The sequence below is a fragment of the Lagopus leucura genome, unplaced genomic scaffold (assembly GCF_019238085.1).
Source record: "Lagopus leucura isolate 7727_CA_CO unplaced genomic scaffold, USGS_WTPT01 Super-Scaffold_100002, whole genome shotgun sequence".
Classification (NCBI taxonomy): Eukaryota; Metazoa; Chordata; class Aves; order Galliformes; family Phasianidae; genus Lagopus; species Lagopus leucura.
Genome location: NW_024962263.1, coordinates 45,861,762 through 45,877,391, shown reverse-complemented (window position 1 = coordinate 45,877,391; position 15,630 = coordinate 45,861,762). Strand labels below are relative to the sequence as shown.

The window sequence follows — 15,630 nt, the reverse complement described above, 5'->3', positions numbered from 1 at the left end:
CACTGTCTGTTTTCTTTTGCTCAGGTCCATCAGTAAATAAAGCTAAAACTCGTGCTGCACAGGAGAGGTCTAGAGGCACAGAACGAGAGAGACTCCTCTACTTCTAGTTTTTAACAGTGTTCAGTGGACTCTATGAACTGTGGCTTAGGCCCAACTCCTCTTAAGAACTGAAGCTCAGCAGTGTTCTATGACTATCACACTGTAACCACCACTGACTCGACTCCTGCACAGATTCAACTAGGAGATAGCAGCTGCAGCTTTGGACACGGCTTTAAACTCAGGAAATGCTACGTGTGGCTCATGTAACAGTATTATTACTAAACCTAGATGTGTTAAGGTTACTAAAACACTTCTGTTTTCAAGAGGTTGCATCTCTTCTAGAAACTTAAACCAGCTGCATTACAAGTTGAATAGCTGTTTTGTATGAGAGTGGACTGCTCAACCACTGACACTAATTTTAAATGCAGGTCAATGCAATTTTTGTCTATTTTTAGGGGGGAAGCCATCACAAGTTGTAATATTTTTTAGTACAATTTGCCAAAATGTCTTGTATATACTTTATTATAAAATAGCAATTTTGTAGTTCAAAAATCTCTACTTAAATGCAATAAATTAAGTTTATACATTCCAATGGGAGAGGGTTTCAGAATGTTGTGGGCTTCATAAGAGCTTGTTCTCCAAATACTTGTTTGAAGAAGGTGACGTGTTCTTCACAGTGCTCACCTAAGAGAAAAATAAAATTAATATTAACAGGGGAAGGGAGAAACTGAGAAGCAAGACAGCACAGCTTGAGTTGTCTTGTGGTAAAGCAGGTTGTCTGATCCAGTTCCCAGCTCTAAGCAACAGACTTGTGCCCGTGCAAGGTCTCTACTCTCTAGGTTCAAGATGCTGACATTGAATTCTGAGTCTACCAGCTAGCTCACGATTAACAAAATGTTTCTGGGACAAGCAGTTTTGCTTAGGTTTTAAAGTGAGAGGAACAGCAGCATAAACCAGGCCTTGCATTTTATACTGTATGGCAACAGGCACCTGAATGCAAATGCTGCATCTTGACTGTTTGTGGCTTTAGGAAGAAGCATTAATTGGAGATACCAGCTTTGCTAAATTAAGCACTGCAGGTAACTGCAAGCCAACCAAGTTAGCATAAACTGAGAGTATTTGGCTCCAACTTGCTTTACTTTAAGTGCACTGTGTAAAGGGGTAAGCCAAGTTAACTTTGGAAGTATGCTTGAAGGTAAGCCTAAATATAGACAGAACTCAGTGCATTTTATCTTCATGGTACACACCAGCTCAGTTGATATGTGAAGTGTGTCACAGTTCTGTTTGCACAGCTTGAATCATCTGTTTAGCTTCTCATTGCTTACCTGGTGTGAAACTTGGGTTTCCCCGTAATCGTTGATTTCTTTGCTCAAAGAATCTGAAAATAGTGTAGAAAAGCATCTCATCATCTGCTTGTTTTGCTGCGTCAAGGAATTTGCGGGCTGAAATGCTGTCATGTCCTCCAATACCCCTGATGAATCGTAAGGCAGCCAAAACTTGGTGTTTGGACAACAGAACTTCCACTATTTCATCATTTGCTGTGGAAAGCCTCTGTAAAATCAATCAATCACAGCTCTAAGACTGTTTTTAACAGATAAGTTAGATGCAAGCTTGTCACTTGAAGCTCAGCCAGGTAAGTCTAAGCCACATGTGACGTGGAGATTCTACAGTTTGAAATGCTTACTTTTAACATATCCAGAGAAAGCTGATGTGCAGGAGGGTAAATGCTTTCCAGGGACAGTAATAGACAAGCCTAGAGCAAAAACAGGAATAACACTGAAATTCTGAAGACTCTTCACCTCCACTCCTGGTTTTTGGAAGCAACTTGCCTTACATACCAAAGGCTTTGAGTCACTGAGCACATGATACTGCAGAAACTGATGGAGCGTGTAGAACAAGTTGTGTTGAACGAGGGTTTTGATGACCAGCTCATACAAGTAGTGCTGTGAACACAGAAAGACCACCATCAAAGGCATGTCTCAGTACAAGTCTTCAGATGTAGAAGGTGGGATTATTGCATAGGATTTAACACATGACCAAGACTGGTTTGAAACTTCAAGTAACTCCATGAAGTGAGATGATACAGTGGTGCTTCATGCATGTAAATGCTTTACCTGAACTGCAATCTGGAACTGATTAAGAGAGCGAATGTATTCCATCAAGACTGCTATAGTGAACTTATGAGGTGCTTCCTGGACAAGAAAAGAAGTATTAGCAGGAAAAGCCATAGAAGTACAACCTCCTGACAAGTTATGCCCTCTCCCCTTACCCAGACCAGGAAACAAGATCCTGCACGTAGTCTCATAGCAAACCTAGCAGAAGGTTTTATTTCTATTACAATTAACTTACCTTCTTCTCTGTAAATACAGATAAAACATGGGTGTACATGTCAGACTGATCAATAACTGCTTGAGTGCGGACTGGCCGTTTCAGGAGTGGATTACTTCTACTCTGGCCTGCTTCTACCACCTACAAGAAAAAATAAGTTAAGAACACAGTACTTTGGGGAGTATAGTTGTGGTTAAATCTTATCTACACAGAATGTTTGCAATTATAGTTCCCAGCTGAAAACGTTTCGTTATTCAGAGAATTTGTATCTGTGAATTCACATCACTGGGTGCACTCTGTTCACAGCATGGACCTCTAAATTTAAAACAGCTTTTAAATGACAGATGTAGCTACTGCTGTGCATCTCAAATCTAGAAAATGAGCAAGCTTACTGTACTGCTGCAGGCCCACACCCTTAGTAGGATTTTAGCATAAGGTTGAGTAGATATACGAGTAGAATGTGCTAATTTGCTGGAAGTAATTCTGACAAAATGTACTAGATATGTTTTATGGTAACTATTTCAATAGTCTTGAGACTATTTTAATAGTTACAGATTCAAAGCTGTTTTTTTGAACCCTTACCCCATTTTAACATATGCTAGAGTCTGTTACTTGCCTTGCTGGAGACGAACTATGCCACACCTACTGTAGCAGAGCGCTGAACAAAGCTGTTATCTCCTATGGGGGACAACCTGCATTTTGCACAACACTTTCTACTGCAAGCTTGAGGCTGCCAGGGACTGACCTGGGGGTAGGTCTGACTTTCCTAACTCACAAGCAGATATTTTGGCTCTGCTATCAGGTAACCTGAAATTCAAATAGCATTACCCTATCTCTGTAAGCTGCTGTAGCTAACATGGTTTACCATAGTATAGCTTTGCTCAGCTTCCAAGTACTTCTTATATTCGTGATTCAGTTTGTCAAAAACAGTTGCAATCACAGGCAGTGATCCCCTTTCTGGCTCACTGAGCACTGAAAAGATAAAAAAAAAAAAAAAAACCTATGAGGAGAAATAACAAAGGGCTTTGACGTTACCTTTTCCAAAAGGAAATCTCTCTACTCTGTGCTAAACTTAAGAGTTTTTGTTCAATATCAAATGTTTTTTAACTAAAGGGGGGTGGGGGAAGCTGAATTATTTTGTGCTGCTAATTTCTCTTTAGAGTGGTGACTGAAGGTACTACAGTTATCTACCATTCCATACGCCAAAGCTAGTTTCCGAGATGAACTGAAATCTCAGAACAGTCCAGCTAACCTGTACAAGTACTTATGAGGAGGCAGTGTAGCACTGTCTGCATTTCCAGAATAAGTGTTTTACACTTACTTTGAGAGCACACAGCTAGGATAACCATTTTGCATTCTTTTCTTTGGAGAAGGAAATCCATTAGTCTTCCTTTGTCGAGCAAAAGGTTAACTACAGGCTCAAGTTTCACTTGAAGATTCCAGAGATAACCTTAATTTGAAGGAATAAAATAAACTTATGACCTCAGATAGTACAGGTTAGATATTTCCACTTCAAATGAGAACACAGCACACAGATTGTTTGCCTTTCTAACTCTGTTTTAGAGCAGTGTTACCCCCGGAAACATTTTAGTAAGAATATGTTCATGCCCAGTTACCACTGTGAAGAGCAGTCACTTAATCAGGTACAGCTGCTCATGCCCTCATTGTACTAAAGCTATAAACTTGTATACTGCTCTTGAGAAGGACAGAGTTAAGGTTTTGTTATCATAACACCGCCTGAGCTCTGTTGTGGATTTATGATTGAAAATATTGCTGATTACTGTCACTGTTTTGGTTGTTGCTGAGCTGCAAATACACAATCAAGGTCTCTTGACACAAACTGGGGCTGCACAGGGAGGGAGGGAGGGGTTGAGCCAGGGAGGGCAGCTCGCCCAAACTGACCAAAGGCAAATCCCATACACTCTGTCATGCTCAACCATCAGAACAGGGAGGATAAAAGGAGGAGGAAGTGGGGACAGTTAGAGTTATGATATTTGTCTTCTCAATAAATGCTTCCTGTGCTTGAAGCCCTGCTTTCCTAAAATTAGAAAGTTCTTGTTTTGCTCAGCTTGCACATGCAGCTTTTACTTTCCCTACGGAACTGAATCTTAACCCGCAAGTTTTCCCACTTCAACCACTGATTCACCTCCCCACCCAGGTGGGGAACAGGTATCTGGATTCCTACTGAGGTTAAACCACTTCTACCACCCCCCATTTTACCACATTGAATTACCACAGAGTCAGACTGCTCACCTTCACTTGCACTGATGATGATATCAGGTTGAAAGACAATCCATGATGATGAATCTAAATATTAAGGTTCAATACCTTTCTTAACATTGATTCAGAACCACTGCTACTACATTCAGTTACTGTACTGAATCAGAATTGGTTAACAGACTTTCATTCACTGCCACAGCTGCTCCTTTGCAAAGTCTTGAACCATACCTCTGGAACTGTATTTGCTTTCATCTTCTCAGTATCTTTCCCTCACTCTGGCATCTCTTACTGCTTCAGGATCTTAGGATACTGAACGCAGTATCCTTCGTAGGAGCCTTTGCTATTTCCTCTTGAAGAGGTAGTTAGGCTTAATAGCTAAAGCTGGATTTAGCTAATCAGGATATCATCAAGTGCTGTCTTTGTCCAGGTGTAGAATGCAACTGACATTTAAGAGTATTTAAAGGATACAGAGTTTACAGGGAACAGGAGACTGACTTGTCACAGAGGCTGGAACTGCAGAAAAATTAACAGCAGTTAAGGACAGTAGTACTTGGCTGCTTTCCATGCTACCAAACTACAAGCCCTACAATTACACATCTAGCAATCCTACAGCATGCAGGCAGAAAAAGAAGTTATGATTAGCTCTGTAGCTAAATATCTCTAAAGAAAACTCAACTGTAGAGGAAAGCAAAGATCTTTTTAAAAAGGTTTTTGTTTTTCAACCAAGTGAAATAATTCACAATGAGATATTCTCTCTTAATACTGTGATTCCAAATGCAGAGGTTCCTATTTGCTTTACTTACATACATTATCACTTTTACTCCTTCAAAAAGCAAAATTGGTTTTGTACTACAGTACAAGCCTTTCCTTCCCGATTTACCACACGTACATTTAGTGACTTCAAAATTCAGATGCTGAAGAGTTTTTAAGGTACCATCATTCCTATAGAAGAGTTTTTCTTCTGTAGTGATGCTAGCAGAACTGCGCTCGGACTGTTTCCAGCTAACACTTAGTTTCAAGCTGGGAAATTATCTGCAACACGTTTAGCACAGGAGGGCAGAAAGACAAAGAAAAAAGAATCTAAATATTGACATCCTAACATCATTATTAGTATTGATTCGATTCCAGAGCTTAGGCCATATGTCTGTGAAGTGCTTTGGAGTACAGACCTTTTATAGCTGTGTTTAACGTGGAAGCAAAAGGTACGCAGACAGCCTGCACAGCAACAGAGACTGAAAGATCTTTGCTTTAACACTTCCTACAGTGTTAAACTATGGTAAGTGTGCAGCTAAAATAACAACTCCTACTTTTCTGTAGTAGGCATGTTTTGGGATGAGAGTTTCTTTTCAGCTCCCTGTTATCTTCTTCCCTCCCTCATTCTTTCCCAAATATGTACAGTGGCTGAAGGCTGAAGCACTGTGGTATACCAGCTGTTGCATTTCAATAGTCTTGCTAACAGGCCAGACTATTTATTACACAGTACTTCTACCTGCTATGGGTACTTGATAGGGTTGTATTGACCGAGGCGGAAGAACAAACTGATGGATGGTTGTGGACCCATCAAAATCTCCTCTTAGCTTGATGTCAAATATAACCGAAGTCTGAAATTGAGAAGAAAAATTAGTTTGCACAAACACGAGTTCCCACTCCTATATTTACACGTATTCTGATCATTTTTCATGTTTCTAACTTGTGCTCTCCATGTGAGTTTCACTGCTTCTTCACACTATGAGGCAAATTCAGTACCTCCCTGTGATACCCTCTTGCTTGCACCACTCAGTCTTGTTCAACTTATCTCATTAGCATCCTCACCCAGTGTGGCCATCATTCATTCTTAGCAAGAGCTTTGCATGGTGGAAATCAGCACTGCTGTCAGTGCCAAAGTACCACGATTTGGCAGCCACCTACTCAGTGTGGTGTTTGTTTTCCATGTTCATATGGTCATGTTAATATCCTGAGTGAAATGCTGGAGAATTAGAGGTCTGGGTTTACACTAATACATCTCAGTTATAATTTATATGAATGCTACATCAACTAGTTAGCCTAACAATTTACGCTAGCCCAGTTCTTGGAGGAGCACAGAAGAAGATAATGCCAGAAGCCGAAGCCTTTCCATGCTTTAAGCACAAAGCAATTATTAGATTTCCCACTGCTCAAGCCGTGTTACAGAGACTATGGACAAGTAAGTTTTACCTATACTAGCACATGCCTAAGGTCATATGTGTTCTTGTAAGACTGCACAGATAAAAGAGCTGAAGTATTTGTCCTATAAACTGATCATTCCAATTACTGTGATACAAGAAGTTGCCAGGATAAATAATTGAGTATCCCAGTTAACTTTCTGCACTGCCTTAAAAGCATACAGAGTTGCAGCAGAGTATCACAGTAAAGTAATAAGAAGTACAAAACAAAACAAAACAAAAAACAGGCATTAGAAAAAAAACCCTATGTTATCTACAACAAGGCAAAAGGATGCATTAGACTCTGTTAGCCTTATATTTGTTCTTCCCGTAAATACTCTGGCTTTTGGCAAAGCTAACCACACACAGAAGTATTCTCTAGAACTAACAGGTAGAGCTATTAAAATCTGTCAGTAACTTCTGGAAGTAAGACAAGAAAATGTAAATAAATCAGACCTCAGTATCCTGATGATGTACTACCACCAAGTTATCCACAACGTTTAGTGCAAACTTTCCTGTTCTGTTCAGCTTTAAGATGTGCATCTTCTTACAGGAGCCTTCTCTATGGAAACAGAGAGGAGCTGGTCAGAAAACCTATTTCAAATGGAAAAGCAAGAAATCTCTTAGGTACATGTGAAGTGCCACTAATGTTTTTCTCTCACCTTGGCAAGTGATAAAGGACTACTTCTGCTCCTGTACTATTGGAGGTCCTTGAGTGATGCCTCAAATAGAGAACATAAAGCTGCCCGTATCTAGTGAGACAACAGCATTAAAGCATTATATGAAAACAAAGAGTGGGGACAGAGGTGAGAACAAGGATGTCCTTCTAAAGCAAAGGCTGAAAGCTTACTCTACCAGAATACCAAAGCCAGGTTTTATCCTATATGAAAAGGTATGAAATTACCTAAATGAAGCAATTATTTAAAAGTGAGACACTAAAACAAGATTTGATAAATCACAGTGTGCAGCCTAACACTCACGCATGTTAGACATCCAAGACCAACTCTACCAGCAAATCAGTTCAGAAATGAAACTTTCAAGATGTCTGTTCAAACCAGAAATAATTTCATGTAAGAGATCCCAGTTAGCTTTTCCTCCCCACTGTACCTCAAGAGAGTTATTTAGACTTTGCTTGATGCAGTAACTGAAGCTCCCTAAAGCAGCAGTACAGCTAAGGGAAAAAACAATTGCAACCCTGTCTCAGCACCCCCCAACTGTCATACTTCCCCACAGAATGATAAGGCTTGATTAGTCAGATACATACATTGTAGCCATAGCAATATCTCTTTCAGAAAGGCTGAGCTTGGAGGACTTGGGTGCTGCAGGTAGCTCAATTTCAAATTTTGAGAGCTTTGACATCGTCCCACTCTGTTGAAAAAAACAACAAAACAGAAATCCACCGTTACAAAGCCAAACCGGCAGGCCTGGACCAACCTTTAACCAAATATTATGTTAACAGCACCCCCATGAGGTGAAGAGTGGCAATAGTCATAAAGAAAAAAAGACTGGCACTTCTCCGCAGGAATCCTAAACACATATTTCTTGTATTATAAATTTAGCAGCTTTTTCACCTTGATATCACAGCTTCAGTTAGCAAAACATTTTAATTTTAATTAAGTCAATACAAATCTGCATGCTAACTCCATTTAAATTGGCCTTGAGTTCTCAAATTAAAGTTCTCCCCACTTCTTCTCCGACAGCAAAACATGCAGTCCAGAATTTTAATAAATGCTACTGGGAAGGGGAAAAAGTAAGCAATTCTTACTAGTTACAGTCTACTTTCGTTCCTGCTTAATCCAGAATCTGCTTTCCAATGACAGCGTGTCCCTGCAAGGTATCCTCTCCCCTCTTCTCTTGTGAACTCTAAGCAAAATGTCAGAGTTGCCAAAGTCCCAAGACTTGTACTGAGCTCCACTAATCACTCCCATTAACTCACTCTTCAGCGTAAGGTGTGAACACCTTAGTGTTGTTCGAGTTAGGGCAGTATGGTTAGGTTGCGGTTGCACATGATGATCTTAGAGGTCTTTCCCAACCTGAGCACTACAGAAATTGCTCCTTTAGCAGAGGTATATTTTCAATTATTTTACAGATTACCTTCTGAACACAAAATTAGTTCCTTAGGTACACCTTGGCACACAGTATTAAGGAGAGGAAAGCACGACATGAGTCCTTACAGAGAAAGCAGTGGGAAGAGGTGATACTGAGACACCTCAGAGAACTCCATTTCAGGACCCAGTACAGACCCTAAGAGATCAGTGCAATCCAGAAAACCCATCTGAATACATTGCCTTTAAAAGCATTCCCTTGGGCTACCAGGGAAAACATCCTAAAAGAAGCAAAACAAAGCCCATAGTTCTGTCCTTCCTTTTTCTAAATCACATTACTGTACAATTAACTTCAAACAGATTCTAATTTTCACTGCTCTGTTTTTCCAAGCCAGAATGAAAAACACTTTCACTGTAACCTTAAGTGTTGTTCACAGGGAAGAGCACCAAGAGAAATAAATAGTGCCTCATAAGCACTCACAAATGGAGGATTACAGTTACTATCACAAGTGAAAGACCCTTAGTTTTTTCTTAATCATCCCTACAGAGTGTAAACATCCATACTAGAAATAATATCTTCAAAGATATCTTTTTTTTTTTCATATAAGTGTATGAGTTGTCAAGTATTACATCATTCATTTTCTCTTCCTCTTTCTCAAGATCAGCTCCCAACATTAGCTGAGCACCCCTCTATCTCATGTCCTCTTTGGAAAGAAGTGACCATTTTAAGGCATTCACTGTGAACTAGCTTACACATTTTTGCTTTGTCTCCTATGCTTACTGCCATTAAAAGATGTGAACTCGCACACCCATCTTGAAAGAAATTGAGGAAAGCAACAGAATATTTGAGTGAAGTAGCAGCCTTACAAAAGCAGCACATAAAATGGAAAAAGCTTGGAATACAAGAATTTACCTTGAAATAGAATGGCTGCAGGACATTGCCAAGGACAGTTGTTGACAGAAGAATGACAGAGCTCTCTGGACAGTACATGTACCAGTTGACATTGATACTCTGATTCTTCAGAAGTTTTAGACTTCGTTTCTCTGGTAGTACCTGGAAGCACAAGATGTTACCATTGTAATGCTCCTGATTCCAACAGCATCAGTAGCACACGCCTATGGAGGAAGTTCACAATGTCCCTCCCTTATCACGAGTGCCAGAAAGGGCTGTTTGTTTGTCAGAGCTCTCCAAAAAAACAGGCAAAGGTAACAAAACACAGAGGAGCTCAAAGGAATCAAAAGGAAGCTGCCAATACGCAGAGGGATAATCACTACCTTAACCAACATTTGTCCTTTGCAACATTTTTAAGCAGGCACAAATCCTTCCCACTGCAGATTTGCTTTGCATGCAGTAATATCTCACAATAAATTTATATATTCCTTTCTACACAAGATGCCAAGAGCACCTCTTCATCTAGAGTTCTCAATGTTTAATTCAGCACTCCTTCATCTTTGGATCTTTGTTAGCTGTGCTAAATAACTTGTTAAGTTTCCCCTGGCCCCCAACAAAGCATTCATCTTAAAGAAAAATAATCACGGCCTAAAAAAAGAGCAGAACAGCAACAACAAAAGACATGCTTTGGCTGAATTTGGAGCTAGAGAAGAATTCAGAGATACTGGCAAAAGCACGTCTGTCCTACATGAGTTATATGGATTACCTGATAGAATTCAATTCCTTGATCTGTGATGAAGACAATTTCTGTAGAACTCGTCCAGCAGAATCCTAGAATATTGGCATTCTTCATCTTTTAACAAACAAGCACACAAACAATCTTTTACTAGGAAAATTAACTATTCAGACAAGCTAACACTATTAAATAAAGAATGGAAGATCAAAGGCTATTTGGCTATCCAGCCCCTGGACTTAACACATTTGCCAGCTAAATTCCCAGTACACATTAGAAACTTTTGTAGAAGACTCCCAAAACTATGCATGAGCATAAATACCTCTTTGCCTCATTTTTTGGTAGCGTATAACATTTACAGGTTTATAATACAGCCTGTTTTATTTCTACACCCTGAACACAACCAAGTTCTTCTGGTTCAAACCATTCTGACCTGTTCAGCCAATTCTTGGCAAGAAAAGCCTGCTCCTTCCAAGCTATGCAAACCATAGTGGAACTACTTCCCATGGCCTCACTCAGAACTCTACCACAAATGCTTTGCTGGAACAGTTCATTCAAATTCATACTCCTAAACAGTGAACCAGAGAGTCCACGGGAATTAAAAAATCTTCACAAATGCCAATGTTTAAAAAAATTAATTTAGCATTATATTACCCTAAACTCTAATTTCTCTTTGTTAGATTGGGAAGTCCCAAAGAAAGACAGTGATATACTAAACATTAAAAATTACCTAACAGTATACAAACTACTAACAGCTTACTGTCACCTATCAGTGATATCAGAGCAAAACATCCAAATTAACATATCAAGTATCAGCAGAACTACTCTTGGTTGTTTTTTCAGAATCAGCACTCTTATTCTTCTCCTCCCCAAACCTTAACATTTGTTGCTCCACAGCATTTCCAGTCCCTTCCAGGAAAGGATCAAAGTGCCCGATTCATGAAGAGTGTTTTTGTGGTGTTGTCATCAGTTGGTTTACCTCAATTTAAATAAACAGCACTGACTATGCACCTCATTTATTCCACAGTAGTGTTTTGGAAGGTATCTCTTAGTTCTCTCAGAGAGTAGAGGCCACCAGCATAACTAGCACTAGAGTTTCACCCAACCACATAAGCTTTGGATGTTTGCTTCGCTTACCTTACATTCCTGTGTATATTCTATCTGAGGGCTGTCTGGAATAAAATTCAAGAAATCCTGCAACAATACACACGAAGCACAACTGCAATTACGAACCATGGAATATCACAGAAACAAGATAAATATTAGAACTAAGCTTGACTTACTACGTAGTACTTCACTGCAGCTAGAATTTTTTTTTATAGCAGCCAGCTCCACCCACCCCACCTTTCTTAAGCAATGACACTCACACAACAATAATGTTGCTTGGCAGCTGCTCAGCCCCAGGGTTAGGGAAGAATTTTCACTACTGCTGACAGCCAACAGAACTCTCTCTCTTCTCAGAGGCTCCTACTCAGGTACTTGAAGTACCAAAGCTTTGGCTCCCATGCCCTCCCTGCCTGCAGGGTGCAGGAGTCTTACCACACTCTTTGATGTTCTCTGCACAGCGAGTATCTTGTTTCCCAAGGAAAACTTGATGCACTTCACTTCTCCTTTGTCTTCCATCCTATGGAGGAAGTAAAAGAAGTTATGGAAATACCATCTAAAATAGTCTGTTACAGAATTCTGTGATGCACCCTCTAAAAGAGGATGAGAGGGAAAAAAGCGTAATATTCAAGCCTGTGATCTCAATTCAGTCCCAATGCTCCTAAGTCCTGTAACACTCCTTGACATCCACTGATTAGCTCCTTTATGACCAGGATTGCTGCTAATGGAACCAAATCCACTCTCTTCCCCACTAGGATACATCCCCTAGAGGAATTTCTGAAGTCAAAGAGCAGAGTGAAGCTGTTTTCACACCATTAGGAAAAAACAGAAATATAAAGCAATTCTTAGCAAACCAGAGTCAGTACAATTGGCACAACTAAGGGAATTTTATTGCCAGTGTGCACTACTCCGTCCAGATAAACAGAGAGCTACACAGGCAGACAGACAACAAGTTGTGGGACCTTCTGGAGCTCAATGTGTAATTCCATCTCCACCAGGATTTCAGACAAGGGAGTCAAATAAGGAAGCCAGAACTGACAACTTTCAGGGCAGACCCCACATAACACCAGACATCACAATAAACAAACTGCTTCAAACATCTGGATTTAAGCAGCTTTTCCTCAACAAATGAACAGCAGAGAACAAAGAGCTTTTACCCTCTTTAACCCTTTTAGCATAGGTATTTATGGAACAGTTACCTAGAGATAAAACACTGCTGCCAGTTTCTGTAGAGGAAAACAAAAAACAAACAAGGAAAAAAAACAAAAAACTTCCAACAAGAAATGGAAAATGTAAAAGAAAGCAAACTAGATTAAAGAAGAAGCAGAAATCAATAAATCCACAATTAGAAAATACTGTGCTTGAATCACACACATGAAATTTGGAAGCCTTAGTTCCCTCTACTTTAAAGTTGACTTCATGTGGACTTGTTAAACCAGATCCTTGGAGAAGTCAGTTGCTGAAGGAATCACAATTTGAATCCCCATACTCACACATTTACAGCATGTTTTAATGAAGTATTGCTGTTATAGGAAGAGCCACAGCTTAATGACTTTCAGAAGACTACAGAGTCACAAGAGAAAAACACGCCAGCTTAACTGCAAGAAGATTATGTCTGCTCACAGCTATAGATGAGGCCTAAGTGCCACATAATTTTGACTGCAGAATACCATCCTCAGACAAAGGTGAAGGTGCCTTACCTGAATGAAATGGGATTTCTATCCTCCAAACCTTTAACAACAACCCCTGTAGCTCCACCAGAACGAACAGCAAAAACCTATTAAAAAAATAAATATATATTTAAAAAAAAAATTTAAATTCAATTATTTCCTCTGAAAATTCAAGTTCATAACAATACTTAAACAGCTGGCAAGATAAAATAGTAAATTTGTATCACCTTTTTTGGTTTGTTCTATATATTCTTGTTTTCCTAACTCAGGTATCAGTAAAAACATATGAGACATCAGATAAGCCAGTAAGCACTGTTTCAGGAAAACAGCTCAGGGACCAGGAAGTGAAGAAGTACAACTCACTGACCCAGAAAGCTTATCTTGTCAGAAAACATTCTTAGATAGGAAGAGCTCAACAGTAATCCACAGTTTCGCCTGTACATAAGATGTTTCAGCTGACTTGCACTAATAACATGAAGGATTCCTTACTACAACTACGCATAAGTTTATTTAAAACCTGCTAGAGATGTCATGCTGTTAGAGAATTGGGAAGTCACACAGAAGCAGCAGACACACACATCAGGTCTCAGACTAATCAATACTTCCTTCTTTAGTGTGGCCAATGGTAGTGGTGCAGTAAGCGCAAGCAGGAATACAGACTTCAAGGCTATAAACTGCATGCAAATCCTTAGCCTTGGCAAATTCTGATTTAAAATACTTTTAATGTTGATGTTGATAGAAAACTAAGGCCATTTTCTCTTAAACTTTATGACGAAAAGACAGCAAGGACCTATATCTCAGCAGGGTTTTAACAGGGGAAAACAACCACTGAAATTGCTGGTTGAAGAGGATTTAGGGGCACATTGGTAATTAAACCATTTTAGACTACCAAGAAAACGTGAAGAAGTAGATTTACAATTGAAAATACGTTTCAAGTGAGCTTTTAACAACCAGTTTCTGTGCAGCTTTACCAGACCTACACTAGGATGCAGTGCCTCCATACAAGCACATGAAAGGGCCCACATTTCAACCAGTCCTCAAAAATACAAGGGTTGAGATTTATAAAAAGAAAGGACACCAATCATTCTAAATGCTAAGCAGCAGCAGCATGACACAAATGCCAGAAATACTATTCCCCTTTAGAAACATGATCACAGAATCACAGGGGTTGGAAGGGACCTTTGGGTTCATCTAGTCCAAGCCCTCTGCAAAGACGGCTCCCTACAGCAGGTTTAACAGGAAAAGCATCCAGACAGGTCTTGAGAATCTCCAGAGAAGGAGATTCCACAAACGGTGCCACTTCTGTGGGGAAGAAAGCATGAATGCTTCAATGCTGTGAATACTGCACAGAATGGCTACAGAAATCAGGCAGCTGATGGTACCCACATCAATCCAAGCACCGTGACATACCCTGTAGCTATGCTGAGCTGACTACAGAGAATTCCACAGCAATATTAAGGAGAAAGGCATTTCAAAGAACTAATGTTGAGAAACGTAAAGCAAAGCATCCATTCTGTTCAGAGCCACAAAGAAAACCTCAAATATCATTATTTATGAACACACTCAGCTTTACAAACAGAAAAATCCAGTTTATTCACTGACACTGTAGACCTCCAGAAAGACCTCATGACAGTGACAGCAGGGACAACAATAAGACAGGTGACATCCAGCACAAAACGTAAACCAGCATATCTGGGAAAGGCTCACCTGCAGTGAAGTGACAGGTGCTGCACAGCCCTCCAGCAGCACACCATCACACCGTACCAGCCCCACAGGAGCAGGATGATGAGCCAAATGCTCAGTACATACAATCCCAGAACAGCTTGAGTGGAAGGGACCTTCCCACCCAGCTCCAGCTCCCTGATGTATGGGCAGGGCTGCCCTCCAGCAGCTCAGCCGGCAAGGGTCACATCCAAGTTGGCCTTGAGCACCTCCAAGGATGGGGCACCACAGTTTACATGGGCAGCTGCGCCAGCGCCTCGTAGGCGAAGAAAAACGAACCACAGACCAGGTAGCGAATAGAGCCGCAATGGAGCAGCCCCGCGGCCTGCTCAGGCCCGCAGCGGGAAGGCTCAGGGCCCGAGGGATGGGACGTGACAGGCCGAGCCGAGCCCACACAGCCGCGGGGCACCGCCAGCGCCCGCCGGCCGCTGCCTCTACTTCTGACCCCAGCACCGCCGGCGCCCAAAAGGCAGCGGCCCCTCAAGGCAAGTCCAGCGCAGCCCGGCCCCGGCGCCGCACCCACCTGCTTGTTGGCCTCATCAAAGAAGACGCAGTTGACGGCGTTGGCCTTCTCGAAGTGCACGGGCCGCGCGCACAGCGCCAGGTAGCAGCCATCCTCGCCGCCAGCTCCTCCTCCTCCTCCTCCTGCTCCCTCCGGCGCCGCTTCCTCCCCCGGCGGCGGCGCCTCGCGGCTCAT

General features: G+C 41.0%; 2 protein-coding genes across 5 annotated transcripts in view; one reads left to right on the top strand and one right to left on the bottom strand.

Moving 5' to 3' along the window:
- Positions 1-631, top strand: part of NPC1 (NPC intracellular cholesterol transporter 1) — a 25,863-nt gene extending 25,232 nt beyond the window's left edge. The window contains exon 25 of the mRNA XM_042868824.1: positions 25-631. Coding sequence (XP_042724758.1) covers positions 25-107 — 83 coding nt within the window. The 3' untranslated portion in view covers positions 108-631. The remainder of the gene's footprint in view (positions 1-24) is intronic.
- RMC1 (regulator of MON1-CCZ1) lies at positions 544-15,630 on the bottom strand. Of its 4 annotated transcripts, none has more exons than XM_042868825.1 (20): positions 15,457-15,630; positions 13,242-13,318; positions 11,977-12,061; positions 11,575-11,631; positions 10,471-10,557; positions 9,726-9,866; positions 8,032-8,135; positions 7,430-7,519; positions 7,224-7,329; positions 6,077-6,188; positions 5,056-5,100; positions 4,621-4,674; positions 3,689-3,817; positions 3,233-3,339; positions 2,389-2,508; positions 2,154-2,231; positions 1,869-1,982; positions 1,724-1,792; positions 1,365-1,590; positions 544-723 (listed from the first exon to the last, which is right to left on the bottom strand). In XM_042868825.1, exons 1-20 carry the CDS (start codon positions 15,628-15,630, stop codon positions 644-646), a joined length of 2,055 nt encoding a protein of 684 aa, XP_042724759.1. In that variant the 3' UTR covers positions 544-643. The 4 variants fall into 4 exon arrangements, with proteins under 4 accessions (XP_042724759.1, XP_042724760.1, XP_042724761.1 ...); XM_042868826.1 differs by having other exon boundaries at positions 1,878-1,982; XM_042868827.1 differs by lacking the exon at positions 544-723 and having other exon boundaries at positions 1,359-1,417.

Coding starts and splice junctions, on each gene's coding strand:
- RMC1 (XM_042868825.1), bottom strand. CDS start 15,630: ATGAGCCGCGAGGCGCCGCCGCCGGGGGAGGAAGCGGCGCCGGAGGGA. Junction 9,867..10,470: donor AAGGAATTGAATTCTATCAG/GTAATCCATATA, acceptor TTGTGCTTCCAG/GTACTACCAGAGAAACGAAG. Junction 3,818..4,620: donor CATCATCAGTGCAAGTGAAG/GTGAGCAGTCTG, acceptor CTTCAAATTAAG/GTTATCTCTGGAATCTTCAA.